Raw genomic sequence first — 17,958 nt, 5'->3', positions numbered from 1 at the left:
GGGTATTTCTGCTGCTTTTTGTGGGAGTTCTGTAGTAAATTTTCTTCTTCTGTGTATCTGTTGCCTGTTTTTTATCAGCTTGTCACCTCTTGTGGTTCAGTCTGAATAGTTAACACAATACAGCAAATGTTACACTGGTGAAGGTCATGTGTGTTTGTGCTTGTTGTAGGCTCTAGTCTCAATATGCTGTCTTAGAGAAATGCTGAGCTTCAGTCCATGCTTCATTATCTGACAGTGGAATGTGAATGAGGGAATAAAGGTGATGTATTTGCAGTACTTTGAGAACATGATTTCAGTCTTTCTTCAAAACTTCCAGGGGTGAATTTAGTAAAGGTTGCTTGCTAAGCTGAATAACTTTGAAGAGTTCTTTCAAGATCATGACTTGAAAACAGACAGGACTTGAAAACTTTTTCCAACCCATTACAAAATCTGGATCACTTTGGAGTTCTCTGTTTTTCTTCATTTTTAATGTAGACAACAGTGTAACCATTTTTATTGGCTTTGATGGAGAATGGTGGTATCAGATACCTCCAAAGCAAATTCAGAGTTCCTTTAAAGCAGCCTTAAATGGAGAGTACCTTTCTCCACCCCACGTTGTACACTGATGCTAGCTCTTCTGAGGTTGTATGCTTGGCCAGATCAGGAAAATCTTCAATCTGGGGAGAGGCAGATGGGAAATTTTCTGTTCTAAATAATGTAGGATTAAGGCTGATGTCCTTGCAGCAGGTTGAAGGAAAAAGGTCGAGTTAGCTCATGAATTGTATGAGTGTTATACTGGGGAATTTTCTTTTTATGTTATCTATTAGATTGTGAGACTTCCTATTTCGATAAGAAAGTGGTGATACTGTTATAATGAAAGTTGTCAGTAGAAATAACAGTGTTGGTGCCAGAGAGAGCTAATTAAGTGCATTCTACTAAACGTAAGCATTGAATTAAACAAAAAGTTTATTGCTGCTAAGGATATAAGTTTGTAATACTAAGCTATGGTTTCTCAAAGAAGGTGGTTCTTCTGTGGGTGATATTTAAGGAGGGAGTACACACTGATATCAGTATCAGTTCTGTTTGAAGGAGTGTTGACCTTGATATTAAGATTCCAGGGTAGTTTTGTAATTTCATTTTTTTATGTAGGTGCATAGTAATGTTTAAGTCATTTTTCAGTCACAGCTGGTTTGTACAGGTGGGTTTAACAGTGTGGCTGGCAGCCCGTATCTCTAGCACGCTTGTGCACAGCAGGCATGAAACTGAGCGATTTTGGTCTCTCCATTTCTGCCAGTGAGAATTTTAAAATGTGCTGTGGGTCAAGTAGGATTATTGATGTGAGAACAGGCGGCCACTGGCTGTTCACTTAGCAGCCTCTCCTGGCTGCCAGGAGAGAGGCAGTCAGGCACAAGGTCCTGGCAAGCATCAAATACTGTTACTCCTTAGAGTAGACACACTGGAGGTATGCAGCTTGCCTGTGGTCTTTCTTCCCTCAGCAGCAGCAGAATAACCAATGCTTTGTGTTGCCATTTTGTCTTACAGGACCACTGCCAATGTTTTTATCTTGCCTGTTCCTGAAATTTTAGACAGGAATTAATATAACTTGGCCTTATTTTTTCCTAGAGTTCAGGCGCTGTTAAATAAGTAGTTTACCTCTGAATAGATCCACGTGATTCCAGGGAACAACAAGCATTTTTTGTGCTTATCTTAGAGATAGAGGGTTTCACTTTAAATACGATATGAAGCCTTTTTGTGCCATAGGAGAAAACAAGCTATTTGGCACAAAAAACTGTTGTGTACTGGTATTTTTTCAACTACTGTGCTGGAGATAGAAATGAAAATTTCGTTTTTTAGAATGAAAATTGAGAAACTGAGAAATGGGTCAGACAATTTTAAAAATACCCATTTGCTATTCTGGGAAACTTTAAAGTTGCCAAGGGACTTAAAAAAACAGGGGAAAAACGTAAAACCTGGGATACGTGCATTTTCTGGACTAGTTTAAAAGTAAGCCAGTAGCAGATCATCCAAACATCCACCAAGAAAGGAACAGGGATCACTCTGCAGATCTTTTCCTGTGGGTACCTGCAGTCATGGTTCAATCTAAATGTTGCTTCCAAATTATGCTAATTGTATAACTAACCCACTTCGTCTCTTCCTCCTTCTGCATTGCAGGAGGCTGCTAGCTTGTGTAGGCTTTTAATGAGTACTTGGATCTCTGTCATTTGATGTGCTCTTCAAAATAGAAGTGTTAGGAGATCCATCAGAGTGAATATTGTTACTAAGTTTTGAGATGTGACAATAGGACAACTTATTGCTTTAACAGAACTTGCAAAAATCATTCTAATACTTTAGTCAGGGAAGAAAATAATTAGTTTTGCTAATTAAAGTCTATTAAATACAAAGGTCTGCTTTAGTGAATGCTTCTGCACTGATCTTTACAGACTTTTGTCTTCTGCTGAGACAAAACAATTCTGAAACTGGTTTTATGTAAACCAAAGGAGAGGCATCTACCTGAAAGTGGCAGGACTAGTCTAGACTTCTGTAACTGAACATTGTAATTTGAGTATGAATACACGTTGGTTTCACGATGAGATGGACGCGTCTTCCAGCTGGGATTGAAAATCATAAAGCTGTGGTATCCTCCGTGCAGACTTCAGGGTATGCCTTCCTTTTGAGATGGTGTGATTTAACATGGGGAGGTAGCTAAGCTCCACCACGCTGCTCTCTCACTTCCTCTCCTGAAGGGAACAAGAGGAAAAAATACAGTGGGGAAAAAAAAAAGCTCTTGGGTTGAGATGAGGACAGGGAGATCACTCACTAATCACTGTCATGGGCAAAACAGACTTAGCATAAAGGAGATGAATATAATTTATTGCCTATTGCTAACACACTAGAGCAGAGATTGCTAAAAGCAAACTAAAACCACCTTCCCCCCCCCATCCACCTTCTACCTCTTCCCCCCAAGTGGGGGGAATGGGGGCTGCGGTCAGTCCCTAACGCTCTGTCTCCTCACTGCCGCTCCTTCGCAGTCACTCTCTGCCCCTGTTCCATGTGGGGTCCTACTCGAACTGATCCTGTGTGGGCTTCCCACAGGCAGCAGCTCTTCAGGAACTGCTCCCACACGGCTCCGTACCACAGGGTCCATCCCCCAGGAGCAAACTGCTCCAGCACGGGTCCCCCACAGGCAGCAGCTCCCCCCAGGCCCCCTGCCCCTGTGTGGGCTCCTCACCATGGGCTGCAGCTCTGCCCGGGGGCTCTCCATGGGCCGCAGCCCCCTCCAGGCCACATCCACCTGCTCCTCCACGGGCTGCAGCGTGGAGATCTGCTCCATTTGGGACCTATGGGCTGCAGGGGGACAGCCTGCTCCACCAGGGGCCTCTCCACGGGCTGCAGGGGAACTGCTGCTGTGTGCCAGGAGCACCTCCTGCCCTCCTCCTGCACTGACCTCAGGGGCTGGTTCTCTCATGTTTTCTCACTCTCTTGCCCCTCTCTCCCAGCTGCTGTAGCACAGCAGTTTTTTTCCCTTAAATATGCTCCCACAGTGGCCCAACCTTTATCGTGCATGGCTCGGCTCTGGCCAGTGGCGGCTCCCTTTGGAGCTGGCTGGAGCTGGCTCTGATCTGACATGGAGCAGCTGCTGGGCTTTGCTCACAGGGGCCACCCCTGCAGCCCCCTGCTGCCAAAACCTTGCCACGTGGATCCTCAAATGTGAGTCCTTCTTGACTTTGCCTGCTTAATAAAAGAACTGAGGTTCAGTCGGGGATCCTGCTTCAGAGGCAGTCTCCTGACAATCCCCAGCCCTGCACTTCAGTTCACGCTGGAGTGGCCTGAGCACCCCTAAGACAGGCATTAAGTGGGGAACATGCTCCAGGGGCTGGTGGGCACTGCAGTCAGTCTGCAGGGGGGCCTGAAGCTCCCCTTGGGTATACCTGTGTGAAAAACACTTGGTATGGACGTTAGGTCCTCAGCAGCATGTAGCTCCATTCCTGTTTGTGCTGCTGCCTTGTGTAGATGTAGCCAACGAGAATTAATTGCACCTAGGAAATCAGCAGGGAAAAATACTGCCACGTGTCTCTTTGTGCGTGGTATCCTCACCTTTTGTCACCTGAAATGGATGTAAAGTTGAAGGGGTTCTGCACCTCACCTGTGTGCAGCCATTTCCCTTGCACAAAGTACAGCGTGTTTAACAAATAGCAGCTTGCTCGGCTTCTGGACAGCCTCTGGATCAAATCCTGGAAGAGCGTGAAAGAAGATACACTGATGTTGCTGTAGCTGTTAAATTCTAGCAGTAATCTTACCCCAGCCTGCCCACTTGTCCTGACTTTCTGCTCTTAACCCTGAAGTACCGTTGCGTCGCACCCTCTTGTCTTTCACACAGAAACACATCAATTGCATATATAAAGGTTCAATGAACTGAAGATTGCACATGTTTTTTAGAATATCCTCCAGCCAGTGTGCCCAGCAGTCATGCATACAGCACTGCTTCCTTCCACTTTGCCACGTGGCAGTGACACCTCCAATAGCTGTCCTGTCCTTTCAGGTAGTTGCCTGATATATTTTATTGCAAGCAGTTTAAAACAACACCAGGAAAAAAAAGGTAGTTAACTTCCTTAAGCAGCGTCTAAAATAAATAAAGCGTCAAATCTCTTGTTTATTTCTTTTTTTTTTTTGGGTAAAGCTGCTTAAATCTTGTCTGTTCATTTGTGTAATCATATTAACCATCTTAATTTGTCAATTGTAAACTGTTCTTGCAGAGTCATGAGACTTTTTTTCTTGGCTGTTGTGCTGGAGCAGAGCAGCTGGGATTTAGAAGGCTGAAAAACACTTGTGTGGTGGCTACAAGTAAGGATGACTCAGCTGAAATTTCTGATGATGTTATGCAGCTGGGGAACTTAAAAGCATGTGGCTCACCCACAGCCTTGCAGAGCTGCTGCCTTGTCACGAACGACTTATGTGATCCTCATGTGGATAGGCTAAAACATATTCAGGCATTTTTATGTTCTACCACTATTAATTTCTTTGATTCAGCTGCATTAGGTTTTGAGATGGTTCTTTTATTTTTTAACTGAAAAAAAATGAAAAGAAATTTTAGAATGCTGTGGAATTACAGGGGAGAAATAACAGCTGTGCATATTCTGTTGTATCTCAACAAGTCAAGTCCTAGATTCGGACAGAAAATGGGAGGAGAGTGGGGAAGGAAAGCATATTTGTTTATATGTATTTTTTTTTCAAATTAAGTTTTTGGAGGAAAAAGGTAGAAATTATCATCTTTATACAAAATGGTCAAATTTAAGGGGAAACCTCCTGCTCTGTGATTGAAATAATATCTGGTCAGCAGATTTTGCAAGTTATATCTTCCCTTTCTTTTGAGGTCTGTTTTTCTCTATAATTGCGTACGATACTTTGTTTAACCAGTGGAAGATGGGAGCAAGTAAGGATACAAGTGTGATGTTTCTGGGCGGTTTTATAGCTGAGAAAGATTACTGCCACTATGTCCCAGTTGTGGTACTGGTGTTGGGTGCAGTTGCAAGCTATACAACAGTCTGAAAAAATGCTTTGCAGCTGAAAATGGCACTGTGGTTGACAAGCCTTCGGGCATGTGACTGCTCGTCTCGACTGTGCGGCTTTTAAACCGAAACCTGTAAGTTCTGCTTTGGCTGATGAATGCTGCAGTCCGTGTGCAGGAGCAGTATGTTCATATTGCATCATTCTGGTGGCGAGTCAGAACTGCACAGCACTTCAGAGGAAATGTCCCCTGTAATAAATTTTACAGCAAAGACAGTAATGTTAGGGTAAAATTTACTGGAAGGGATTTCTCTAATGCCAGCCAACGATAAATATGGTATGAACATTAATGTTACTAAACAGCCTGCCGAAGGAAAGGTTGAATTGGGACATGGTTTAGTGGGTAATGCTGAGGGACGGTTGGACCAGCAGATCTTGGAGGTCTTTTCCAACCTGAATGATTCTATGTTCATAATTAGCCCTTGTACCAGGAATGGAAATGGTGATCACATTTTCATTACTGTAAGTGTCAGTTCTGGTTTGATCATACGGTGCTTTTTCTCATTTTCAAGAATTATGTTGAAAGAAATAGGGAAGCAACTACATTGATGTACATTTTCCTTTTGTTGAGTGGGAAATAAGCTGCAAGGGTGAGCCTGTTCTACTTCCTGCTGTTTGTATGAATTACCAGTAAGTCTCAACTGGGTTTGTTGAAGACAGCTTTGGAGCCATCAGGCTCTTTTACAAATAATGAAGTGATGTTATCTCATGCTATTCGCTCTTACTGTGTGCCAGGTAACACTTCCACACTTAAATTTTGGAATGGAGTGTATCTGGCTGTTTATACGTACATAGGTAGTGGCAGATGGCTAGCATTGGCACCTTATTTTTCTGCAACGTGGTTTAGCCCGGCTGGCAGCCAAACACCACACAGCTGTTCGCTCACCCTCCCCCCTCCCTCTCCGGGATGGGGGAGAGAAATGGGAAAGTGAAGTCTATGAGTTGAGATAAAGACAGTTTATTAAGACAGGGAAAATAATAACAATAATAATAATAATAGTATTAATAGTAATAATGTGTACAAAATAAGTGATGCACAATGCAATTGCTCACCACCCGTTGACCGATGCCCAGCCTATCCCCGAGCAGCCCCACCCCGGCTAGCCACCCCTATATATTGTTCAGCATGACGCCAGATGGTATGGAATACCCCTTTGGCCAGTTTGGGTCAGCTGTCCTGGGTCTGTCCCCTCCCAGCTCCTGCTGCACCCCCAGCCTGCTCGCTAGCAGGACAGAGCGAGAAGCTGAAAAGTCCTTGGCTTGGTGTAAGCATTGCTCTACAACAATTAAAACATCAGCATGTTATCAGCGCTCTTCTCATCCTAATCCAAAACATAGCACCCTGCCAGCTACTAGGAGGAAAATTAACTCTGTCCTACCTGAAACCAGGACAAACGTTAATATGAAAGTGCTGATGAAGGCTGTTAAAGATCTCAATTTTTATATTCGAGTGAGTTACCTGTTATGGTAGCTGTGGGTAGACAACAAACTGACTCTGATGGCTTCTTGTGAAGGTTTAAAATTTCTGAGCTGTGAAAAGTACGATAAAATTAGATGCATCAATTACAATATTAGATGCACGATATACAATAAGTTACAGAATAAGGCAGATAGCAGCTGCTGTTTTTGTTTTGTTTTGTTTGCTTATTATATAATAAAGTTCTGTGCTTTCTTTAACACAACCTACTTTTTCTCCCCAGGATTGGAATCTGACATGGCACACAGAAAATCCAGACTTCACCCAGTGCTTTCAGAACACAGTTCTAGTCTGGATTCCTTGCATTTACCTGTGGGCCTGCTTCCCAGTGTACTTCCTATATCTTCGCTGCCATGACAGGGGGTACATCCAAATGTCAAACCTCAACAAAGCCAAAACGGTACACAACTTCTTAAAATCATAACTTACTAAGCTTATCTGTATCCCTGCCTGAGCTGGGGGGTTGGACCACATGACTTTTGGAGGTCCCTTCTAGCCGTAACGATTCTGTGATTCTAAGCTTATCCTGATTCTGTTTTCAGCTATGTTTGAGCACAACTATTTTTGTTGAACATCAGTCTCTGCCTGTGCACACAATATCTAGCTGTAATTTACTTGTTCTGCATTTGTTTGATTTCCAGGTCTAGTGTTTTTCTTTTGCCCTGTTATCAATAGGCTTTCTGAAACTGTCATATCAAAAAAGCATGCAAATCATTTGTAAGACCACTTGGAGAAGTCTATTTTGAGGCAATTCAATCTTGAAACCTTAATAATAATTCCATCAGCTTTTTAAGGTATACAACATACGTTTCTAGAAATTCTGCAGGTGTTCTGTTCTACTTTTATTGTGAAATTGGTACTTAGTATTTTCTTAATATTTGTTTTTCTGTAGAATAAATGAAAAATTCTAAGAAGGGCTATAACAAGGGTAATTTCTTGTCTCTACAGTCTGTTATTCACACATGGGATTCCCCAGCTTTCTGCTTCATAAGACACTGAATTATATAGTACTAAAAGTTAAACTTTATTCTTGTTTGTGGGATTCGGTAGATAAAACCAAATTACTTTTATTCCATGCACATTGTTAAGTAGGATTGTCTAAAATAAGCGATCTGATTGTGACTCTTATATTAACCCACAGTATGTAGTGTTCATGTAAGTATTGTGCTGCGTGATGTATGTGAACTGATATATAAAATACACTTTTGTATTGCAGGCTTTGGGCTTAATACTGTGGGTAGTCTGCTGGGCAGACCTTTTCTACTCTTTCTGGGAAAGAAGTCAAAATATTTTTCGAGCTCCATTTTTTCTCATTAGCCCTACAGTATTGGGTATAACAATGGTAAGTTCTTCTGTTATGGCCTTCGGTGTTCCAAGGCCTTAAGCAATAGCATACACCTTACTCTTATGCACAGCGTTTTCATCCTTTAAGCTACAGTCCTCACATTAGAGACTCTATTTGTAGCTGAACTGTGGAATGTTGACTCTGAAGCGTCTGCTTTTTTTTTTTTGATAAAGGAAAAAAAAAAGCTCAGCTTTGCTCAGTGTGTCTGTCGCGTGTCAGCACACAAGCCAGTGCTAGTTATCTTGCTTTATTTTGGTAGGCTTGAGCTACTTTTCATTTAATAACTCGATTCAAGCATAGGGAGACAGAATCAAGCTGGGAGGACTGGTGAAAATTAGATGATAAAAATATCAACAGTTTTTTATGAAGTTCAGTGAAGGTGTTATTACAAACTTTCTTACATGTAGCATTCTTTAGTGCATGTTTCCTTTGTTTGGTGCCCCACAAGTCACATAGGGGTCCCCATCTAGCCGCTTTCTACCCTGGTGCATAAGTATTGTATTTCACAACAGTATCTCTGCAATCTTCTTTTCAAGGAAAATGTTCCATTGTTGATTATACAGTTGTCCTACATTTATCACTGACTTGGAATAGGGGTAATTAAACATGATGTTTGGGGGGAAAGAACAATAACAACAAAAAACAAAGCAAAAACCCCAGCAGCCCTGAAACTAACTGACAGATGCAAGACCTATTAAATAGCTTGTGATCGTTTAATGGGGTAGATATCAAACTTTTGTCAGACTTCTTGTGTGGAAAGAAATCTTTATGTTTTGAAAGGGACTAGTCAGGAAATACTTGGAAAGGACATAGAGTCACTATAATTACATGTTGATTTACAATGTAAAACTAAAAAGTGAAAAAATAAAGACTGGCAGCTTTTGACAGTGTGTTTGTGTATGTGGTAGTTTGCTTCTGTCATACATATCCCTTTTCCGTTGTCCACTACCTGTCTTTACTGCTCCAGAGATTCATTTTATTTTTTTAATTTAAACTTATTTTTGCATTACATTTGAAATCTCTGGCTGTTAGAATACCTGGGAGATGTGGGATTTGAAATGTTTAATAGTCACACTAACATGGTACCTTGTATATGTGTATAATCTGTTGTTGTAAAACCTAGCTTGTGAATATATTTTTATCTTGTTTGTCCACAGTTGCTTGCCACGTTTTTGATACAATATGAAAGAATGAAAGGAGTCCAGTCTTCAGGTGTAATGACGATTTTCTGGCTCATCTCATTGCTATGTGCCACAGTAATTTTTAGATCCAAAATAATACTTGCCTTAAATACGGTAAGTGATTGCTAGCCTCATTCAGCTGAAAATAATCCCCAATACTGCTATAATAAAGTACTTGCTTGCTAATTATGCTGGTCAAGTTAGTTAATGATCTATTCAGTGTACCTTCACTCCCTGGGTTACAAAAGCGAAATGAGCATGACTTAATGGCCCTTGTTTTTCAGGTTTTGAAATGCTAGTGAAATTCATAGTGATCGTTCTGTAGCAACAGTTGCCAAGAAAGTTCTTCTGGCTGTTTGAGAAGGGGGATATGCCTGCTTGAATAAAATAAATGTCTGTAATGTTTGATATGAAACTGTTTTAGGAGTTTACATCTTCCTGTTGATTATACAGCAGACTTCCTGAAACATTTGGTTTGATGGTGATGTGGTCTCGTATCTGATGAGACAAAATGAAAGTATAGAAGTGAAACGTTTTTATGTCAGTTTGCTTTATAGTAACACCTCAAATAACAGCTTAATGTGCCTGGAAATGACATATCACTTTCTGTTCTTTAAAGAAAAGACATGTTGTGAATTTTGAGAGCTTTCAGCCGTTTGTCTTTAGCTTTTGAGGGTGGGTTTTGTTTTTAACTATGTGCTAATATGTAATATTTTTGTCTTTAACGATGTCCATCCTTGTGCTTTAATTTCTGTGAACTATTCTTTATGTATCAGTCCCAATAGAAAAAATGGAAGAACCTCTGGAGTTTGAGCACAATAAATTGTAAACAAAATTCTGCTTCTCTGATTCTTATCTTTTTTGTGTGCGTACTAATAATTTTGCTTTGGAAAATCCTTTCTATCCGGAGCACAAATGCTTTGCTCTTGTGCAGAACACTTTGATTCTTAATTGGGGCATGCTGTGTTGGTACAGAACATGTCTTAAGGAGCACATCTCTACAGAAAAAGTTTATGCTTGTGTATTTATGTCACTGATAGAGTGAAAACAAAGTTGAGAGATTCCATATGTGATATCCTTCATCTCCTCCCCGCTGTCTTTTACCTTCCTTTCACCAAAATAGTCGTTGACTTTAATTTGCAGGGTGGTTGCTGGGTGGTGGTGGTGTGTGTAGTGTAATATTAATGTAGTTTACAGAGTTTACAGTAAGGATCTGTTTTTTTTGTAAATAGTAACATGTTGTTTTAAAGAAATTTCTCAAGCCTTTTAATTGCAACATTACCTTCCTTTGTAGGGTGCTGAAGTGGATGCATTTCGTTATGTCACCTTCTGCACATACTTCATCCTGTTACTTGTACAACTCATACTGTGTTGTTTTCCAGAGCAACCACCTTTGTTTTCTGAGACAGTAAATGATCCTGTAAGTGTTCAGTCTACACTGAGTATTATAACTGATATGTTTTGTTCAATGAGTTATAGGGCCATATTCTCCTAAATGCTAAATCGTTGAAACTTTCTTGACTTGAATTTGCAATAGAATGTCCTTTATGCTCCTTAGTTGGTGGAGCAGAAGATGAAGCCTGTAACATGCAAAACAGGGTGGGCTGTAGTTAAGAAAGAGAGCAAAACCAGTCTTGGTCATTTCTGAATAGTGTTCCTGAAGGTAAAGTTAATGTTACTTATATTCAATAGTGCTTCTGGCAGTCAGTGGGAAAGTATGATTTGAGATGCTGTCCTCCTGTTCATCTGATACTGTTCAGTAAGCAGTAAACTCATAAGGGTGTGCATTCCCTTCAGTTGAAGGTGAGGAACAATTTACACCTGTAAAACCTGAGAATTTGAATTCAGCTTTGTATTTGTATTTTGTATTTAGTTTTGTAGGAACCTCTGTTTTGTCAAGCAACAATTGAACTAGTTCGATTTCAAGAACTCTTGTCAACCGCAGAAATGGCAGTTAAGGTTAGAGGGTGGTCTGCATGTAGAACTTTGATTTTCTCTAGACATTATCTTTTTCACACGTATTCATAGTTGTTATATGGAACAGATCTTAATGACCCACAGGATGCTGGATTATTATTCTGCTTGCTCAGCCCTGAGCTTTATCTTCGGAATCCCAGTGGAATGATGCCTGTCGCTGCCTGGGGTTTGATGGGTGTGCCAAGTTCAGAAGCCCCAGTTCTGTATTCCCTTTATAAGGGCTCATTCTGGTTTGATGGATGTTAGCTGGCACTGACTGATGAAGGAAAGTTTGAAGTGCGTGTGTGGGGGATGAATGTTGCCTTTTTAACTATGGAAAAGGACCACAACTGGTACCAGGCAATGAATTGCAGTTTCCACCTCCTTCAGTATCCAGTGTGCCTGTCTGTGATGCGTTGCGTTGCCACTGACAGACAGTCTGCATGTGTGTGCCTGGAGAACAGAGTGTACTGCAGAGTCTCTGGATTCTCTTCATCTTTGGGTTCTTTTTATCTTATTCAAGGATGAAAAGTATTCAACAGTATACCATGGATTTATGAAAGCTTTTTTTTTTTGCTTTGATCATGGTTACAATAATTACACGGTGCTCTGAAAACAGTAATTTGTTTTTGTGTTCTGAGTGCTTCTAGGAGTGTCTCTAGGAAATAAGGCAGACATTCCATTTTAACCTTTTGATGAGTATTGTGTTTGTTAAATATTATGATAAGAGGAAAACCAAAACAAATCATGTTATTCATTCTTAAAATGTTTTATTTCCTTTTGCCAAGCTTTTCCACAAGAGAAATGTTTGTTAGTCTTCGGTAAAATTTTATTACAAGTTTACTTAAACCAAAAGGTTATGGTGAAATTTCAGAGATGTAGATGTGATGTCTGTAGAAATCGAACAATGTGTTTTGCATCTTGTTTTTGCTTTGTTTATGTTATGGAGGTCCAGACTTCTTATAGCTCATCATCATTCTTCTCTGGCATGAATGTCAGTAGGATTAGCAGTATTTCAGTGTTTTAACATAATGCTATTTTTAATAAAATGAAATGGTTACAATCCAACGTAATATAAACATTTTAATATTTTAAACATTTGCTTTTAGAAGTCCAATCTTTGGTAGTTACAATATCTAGTTGACTCTTTAAATTGAGTTTCCATTCAAAAATGTATCTAAAAACTACAAAGGAAAAATATAATACAGCATTTTCTGTAAAGTTCAGAATATTTTGAAATTTTTATGAAATGGGAAATATTCTCTATATTTGCTGAAGTAGTTTATCTGGCAAGAATGTTGAGGTAGCTAAAGGCTGACGGTACCTCCCTCTCAATTTTTGAGCTTTCTTTGAGTTACTTTAATTTTTTAAATTTATTTGTTAAGTCAGGGTGTTGGATTTGCTTGCAATCATTCTGTTGCAGGTATTTAAGTACTATAGAAATGTTGAATTCTTATCCCTTTATCCCTTTTCAACAACAATTAGCTGTCTCATACTATCATCTTTCCATACAAAGTTTAAAAAAAAAAAATCTCCCGTGGGGAGGAGAGGAAATGCACAAGTCTGTTTTGTGTAGCTTGATTGCAACACACTTCAAACTATAGCTTAATGGAGAAGCCAAGTTATACAAACATGAGTTGAAAAATGTAAATCTTGGGAAAACCATGTTTTAATTGCAGTACTGTAATGATGTTTGAGTTTTGTAGATGGAAATACCTGTGTAGCTCCAATTATAGTTGATAAAAACCATGGTGGTTTGTGTACCAAAGGAGTGGCTGGTTTTAGCATTCTTTAAATGTTGTTCAGAGCACTGAAAGAGGGAAGAGAAATCCACTGGAATTTTGCAAGTAAATCACCTTTGGTGCCTTTTGAAATTCTTCCAGCCTCCTTTTGTATTATTTTAATCCAACCAGATTAGGAGAGGATATTAACCAAAAGAAAAGCTTAAAAGAAGAGATGTTGCTCTGGATGTAGAATATGAGCTAGCTCTGTGCATTTGTAGGTCTGGATGCTTAAATTTCCCATGCTTGTTGATGAATGAGATACAGGGCTTTTGAAGTTTGTTTTGGGATGCTTTGACTGAGTTTGGTTTTTTTTCACTATTATTTGTGTCTTTTTTGATGGAATCACAGTGCTTAACTACCAGAACAGTACCCCTGAACTTCATTAGTGACTCTAACTCTACCCAAATAACATACTTATGCTCTCGTGATAGCATTCCTTACATTGATACAGTTAGGCATTGATTGTGAATTGTCTGGCCTGTGCTGTCTTATAAAATTCCATCAACTGTTTGTTGCCTTGTAGGTACAGAGCACTGCTTTCTCTATGTCCCAGTAGGCTAGTCTGCTGGAAGCTGTGAAGCTGGACTTCTACCTGTGTTTTCTAAACAAGTTCTCAAAAGCATAAATGACAAGTTTAATAATTTGGGAAGGAAAACCATAATTCAAAGGCATTTTTTCTGTTTGGTTTGTTTCTTATGTCCTTGTGTCAGGCACTCTGTTACGTGGATTGATTTCTTTTTTCTCTCCTTTAGAAACCATGTCCAGAGTTCAGTGCTTCTTTCCTGTCCAGAATCACATTCTGGTGGATCACTGGGTAAGACCAGCATGATACATAAAGCACCAGTTCAAGTTAGACGGCATTTCAGGATCCTGTGTTCTGAGTTAAATTAACAATAATCATGCAATACTAACTTTGTTTGTTTTGGTTGGTAGTTTTGTAAACAGATTAAATTGATAATTAAAACAAAACAAAACAATTGGTCTTTTTTTACTTCCTAATCAAGGGTCTTTGATTTTGAATGTTGCTTAATAAATGTTTTTATTATGTTTGTCAAAACAATTTAATCAAAATTTTTTTATTTGGGAAATATAAGAAGGTAGAAATTATCTGCTGTGTTTAGAAATTAGGGCATTCAGAATTGATAGCTCTTTGTCCAATCCATTCTTTTTTGCTAGCTGTATGACTTGATCGCAACACATGTTCTTATGTATTTAAACATAGAAACATGTATTTAAACATAGAAACCATATTTGTGGTCGGTGCTTGGCCAGAGTTTAAATAGAAAGCTAGATGAAAGGAATGGCTTCATAAAATTAAAGGCTAATAAAGATTTCGCAACTTGGTAGGCATGGGAATGTTAGTCACTTGGCTGATTTTCAAATGAGATTGCTTTATCCTTTCTTTTATTCTCCTCAAATTTGAATTCAGTGGCATATCTCGGATCCTTAGATCTTTTGGTTTCTAATTCTCACAGTAAACGACAGGAGGATATCCATAGCTAAATACCATTTTGGTATCTGGACCTGTGTTGCTACAGGTACTAATTCTTGCATGAATTGTCATGAAGAGCTGGTTTTGTTTTGGGGCTGGATGTCACTCACTGTCTTATGGCATGTATATCTCTAGTATTCTCAAATATATTATGCTAATTCTTTCTAATACAGGTTGATGATTCAGGGTTATCGGAGACCTTTAGAAGCTAAGGATTTGTGGTCATTAAATAAAGAGGACACATCAGAAGAGATAGTGCCAGGTTTGGCTAGAAACTGGGCAAAAGAGTGGGCAAAGACCAAGAGGTAAGTTAGTTATCCTATCAGTGATAAAGTTTTCACTAACAAATGAAAATTGATTAGTCAAGAACCATTTTGTTGAAATATTTAAGGATTTTGTGTGTGTTTCTAAAATGCTGAGGAGGAAATAACTGTGTGGAAGTACGTGCTGGAGAATACTAGGGAAGATGCAGCTGACTGCATCTATGAAATTTATGATTCTATGAATTCTGTGATTTTATGATTCTATGACTGTGCTTTGATCCCACCAGCATGGTTTCTCTGTATTGCTCTGATGGGGGCACCTTTGGGAGCCTGGGACAGGGCAATGTTGTAAGGGATGTGATGGTCTCACTTGGCTGGTGGTTCCTCTGAGATGTAGAAGTTCAAAAGCTCAAGTTATTCAAGTGCTAGATCTGGATTTGTCCTTAAATGCATACAGAATAGGAACAAAATGGTGTTTTTTTTTTTTTGAGGAGCTGCATCAAGTTTTGCTTAGTCTTTCATGATCCAAAGGCAATTATTGTAATTTTTCTTGTAAAGGAGTTCTCCACACACACCCTGCTCCTTAGGAGGGAGTATTTTCACACAGTCAAACTTTAGCCATGCAATTTAGGAGCTTGGGCTCCCTCTATAGTTAGTGGAGTTCTCAGGAGGGTGGTTCAGGATGTGGAAGTGAGAAGTTTCTTTCTTTCCTTTCCCTATATAGGGAGCCTGAACACCTAAGCAAGATTGCTAAAATTAGAAAGACTGCATGCCTGCAGTTTCTGTTCTACTTTCATCATCTTTTACTGCACCTAAATAGAAGTATCTTTTCATTGAAGGAGTGCTTCCTTTCTTGCACAGTGTGTTTTTACGTACAGCTTGTCCTCAGAAGTTCCGAAGTACGTAGTTTGATGTAAGCCAGCTGCGTGAAATAGATGTGTTCAGCTCATTGGGGATGACTGGGCATAAATCTGACTGCAAACTTTTAACTCCTGTAGTACAGTGAGGCTTCAGTTTTGATGAAGGTTCAGCATACTGAATTTTAGAATAATAACATCCTTTGTTTTTTGAGTTTAACACGGATTACAGCCCTATTCCTCATTCTCCCGGACTGCTATAGGAGAGATTAACAGTAAAACCCAATTAAACTATAAAGAATTGCAGTAAATAGCTATCCCTGTTTGTGGCACACTTTTTTCTAAAATGAAGAATGATGTAAGAGGGACAGTCCATTGAGTTGGCTAATATCAGAAACTTTTATCAGCCTAGTTGAAGTAAATGTCTGATTGTATACTGTGCATTTTTCCGTTTGGTTTTATGCTTGAGTAAAGGCTATCTTGTATACCTTCAATATATTTTAACTCTTATTTCAGGCAGCCATTAAACATGTTATACTCATCCAAAAGGCAGCAAAAATCAAGCGACTCAAATGGTGATGTGACAGAAGAGGCTGAAGCTTTGATTATAAAACCATCTCAGAAGAACTATGAGGCATCTTTATTCAAGGTGTTATATAAAACTTTTGGACCGTATTTTCTCATGAGTTTTCTGTTTAAAGCAGCACACGATCTCTTGATGTTTGCAGGCCCAGAAATTTTGAAGTAAGACCTATTTACTTTATTATTAAATTAAAAGTATGTGGACAGATTTTTAAGTATGCTTACGTCATGCTTTTAAGTATGTCAGTCACCAAGCTGCTTTGCTTCTAGCTAGATCAATGGAGTAGAGCTATCATGCAAGTTTTCATGCACACAGATGATTTTGGCCCATTCGTTTTAAAATTATAACATCATACGCTGAATGTTTGACATCATAGCTTCCCTTCCAACACTAGGAAGGCCAGGCAAGAGGATACTCAGCAATATCAGGAGAATTAACGTATACTTCTAACCTGTGATGATTGTGGGACTACTCAGAAATCTAAAGGTCTATATAACCACAAGTCACAGTATGTGAAGCAGCACCGAGCTAAGGCAGTAGGAGAGATTGTATGCTTCAAGGTGAGAAGTAGTAAAACAACTAGAAGTAGCTGCATTTGAGTTGGAGGAAATGCAAGAATTTTCAGTATAGCTCCAAGAGAATGCTGTGCATATAAGGCATGTGATATTTTTGTTTTAAAGTACTACATTGTTAGCAGGAGGGGATGAGGTGTCCTAGTATAAAATGATGTCCAGTTTCTAAGGTAGCTTAATTGTTTTATTTAAGCCTGGTATTTTGGGTGCTTGCATGACCTATGAAATGTTTAGAATAATCCAAGTTTGTAACCCTGAAATTTCCTTTTCATTTCATTATAGCAGGATTGCTAATTCCTCTCTCCACAGATTGCTAATCAACTTTGTAAATGACAAACATGCCCCAGACTGGCAGGGCTACTTTTATACCGGGTTGCTGTTTGTTTGTGCCTGTCTTCAGACACTGATTCTTCACCAGTATTTTCATATTTGCTTTGTAACTGGAATGAGGCTCAAAACAGCTATTGTTGGTGTAATTTATCGAAAGGTAAGTGGTTCTTAAACAGCTATTGTTGGTGTAATTTATCGAAAGGTAAGTGGTTCTTAAATAAATATATGATGATGCCACTCAGCGGCTGTGAGAATGCACTGCTTAGGTCTGAATAATTAAAGGTGTTAGGAATCAGCTCAGCAGTCTCCTAACTCTTAATACAAATAAGAGAGTATCTAATTTATAAATATAAAGCTTTGAGATGAAAACAATTTTCAAAATTACTGGTTTCTGGCAACTCCTCCTTCCCACTGGTAAACAAGAAACCTTTTCTCGTTTAGACTGGGGTTGAAACTGCTTAAATTTGTGCAAAAATTAAGATGCATCTACATTTACAGCTTACTTCGTGACTTAACGGGCCGTACCACCTTTTCCTGGAGTAATCTGGAACATTTTAGAAAGCTTAGGATTGTT

The 17,958-nt window shown here is 39.3% G+C and overlaps 1 protein-coding gene across 2 annotated transcripts in view; it reads left to right on the top strand.

The window, feature by feature from the left end:
* The window catches only part of LOC118249049 (multidrug resistance-associated protein 1), a 57,424-nt gene that overhangs the window by 7,485 nt on the left and 31,981 nt on the right, over window positions 1-17,958 (top strand). Inside the window, exons 2-9 of one of the 2 annotated variants that reach the window (XM_035548626.1) lie at window positions 7,245-7,421; window positions 8,238-8,363; window positions 9,524-9,661; window positions 10,842-10,967; window positions 14,040-14,101; window positions 14,953-15,084; window positions 16,416-16,643; window positions 17,364-17,541. In XM_035548626.1, the coding sequence (XP_035404519.1) occupies window positions 7,245-7,421; window positions 8,238-8,363; window positions 9,524-9,661; window positions 10,842-10,967; window positions 14,040-14,101; window positions 14,953-15,084; window positions 16,416-16,643; window positions 17,364-17,541 (1,167 nt within the window). The other variant, XM_050713732.1, reaches the window with a different exon arrangement.

The sequence above is a fragment of the Cygnus atratus genome, chromosome 15 (assembly GCF_013377495.2).
Source record: "Cygnus atratus isolate AKBS03 ecotype Queensland, Australia chromosome 15, CAtr_DNAZoo_HiC_assembly, whole genome shotgun sequence".
Lineage (NCBI taxonomy): Eukaryota > Metazoa > Chordata > Aves > Anseriformes > Anatidae > Cygnus > Cygnus atratus.
Note: the sequence above shows the minus strand (reverse complement) of the source record. Positions and strands in the feature narration are given on the sequence as shown.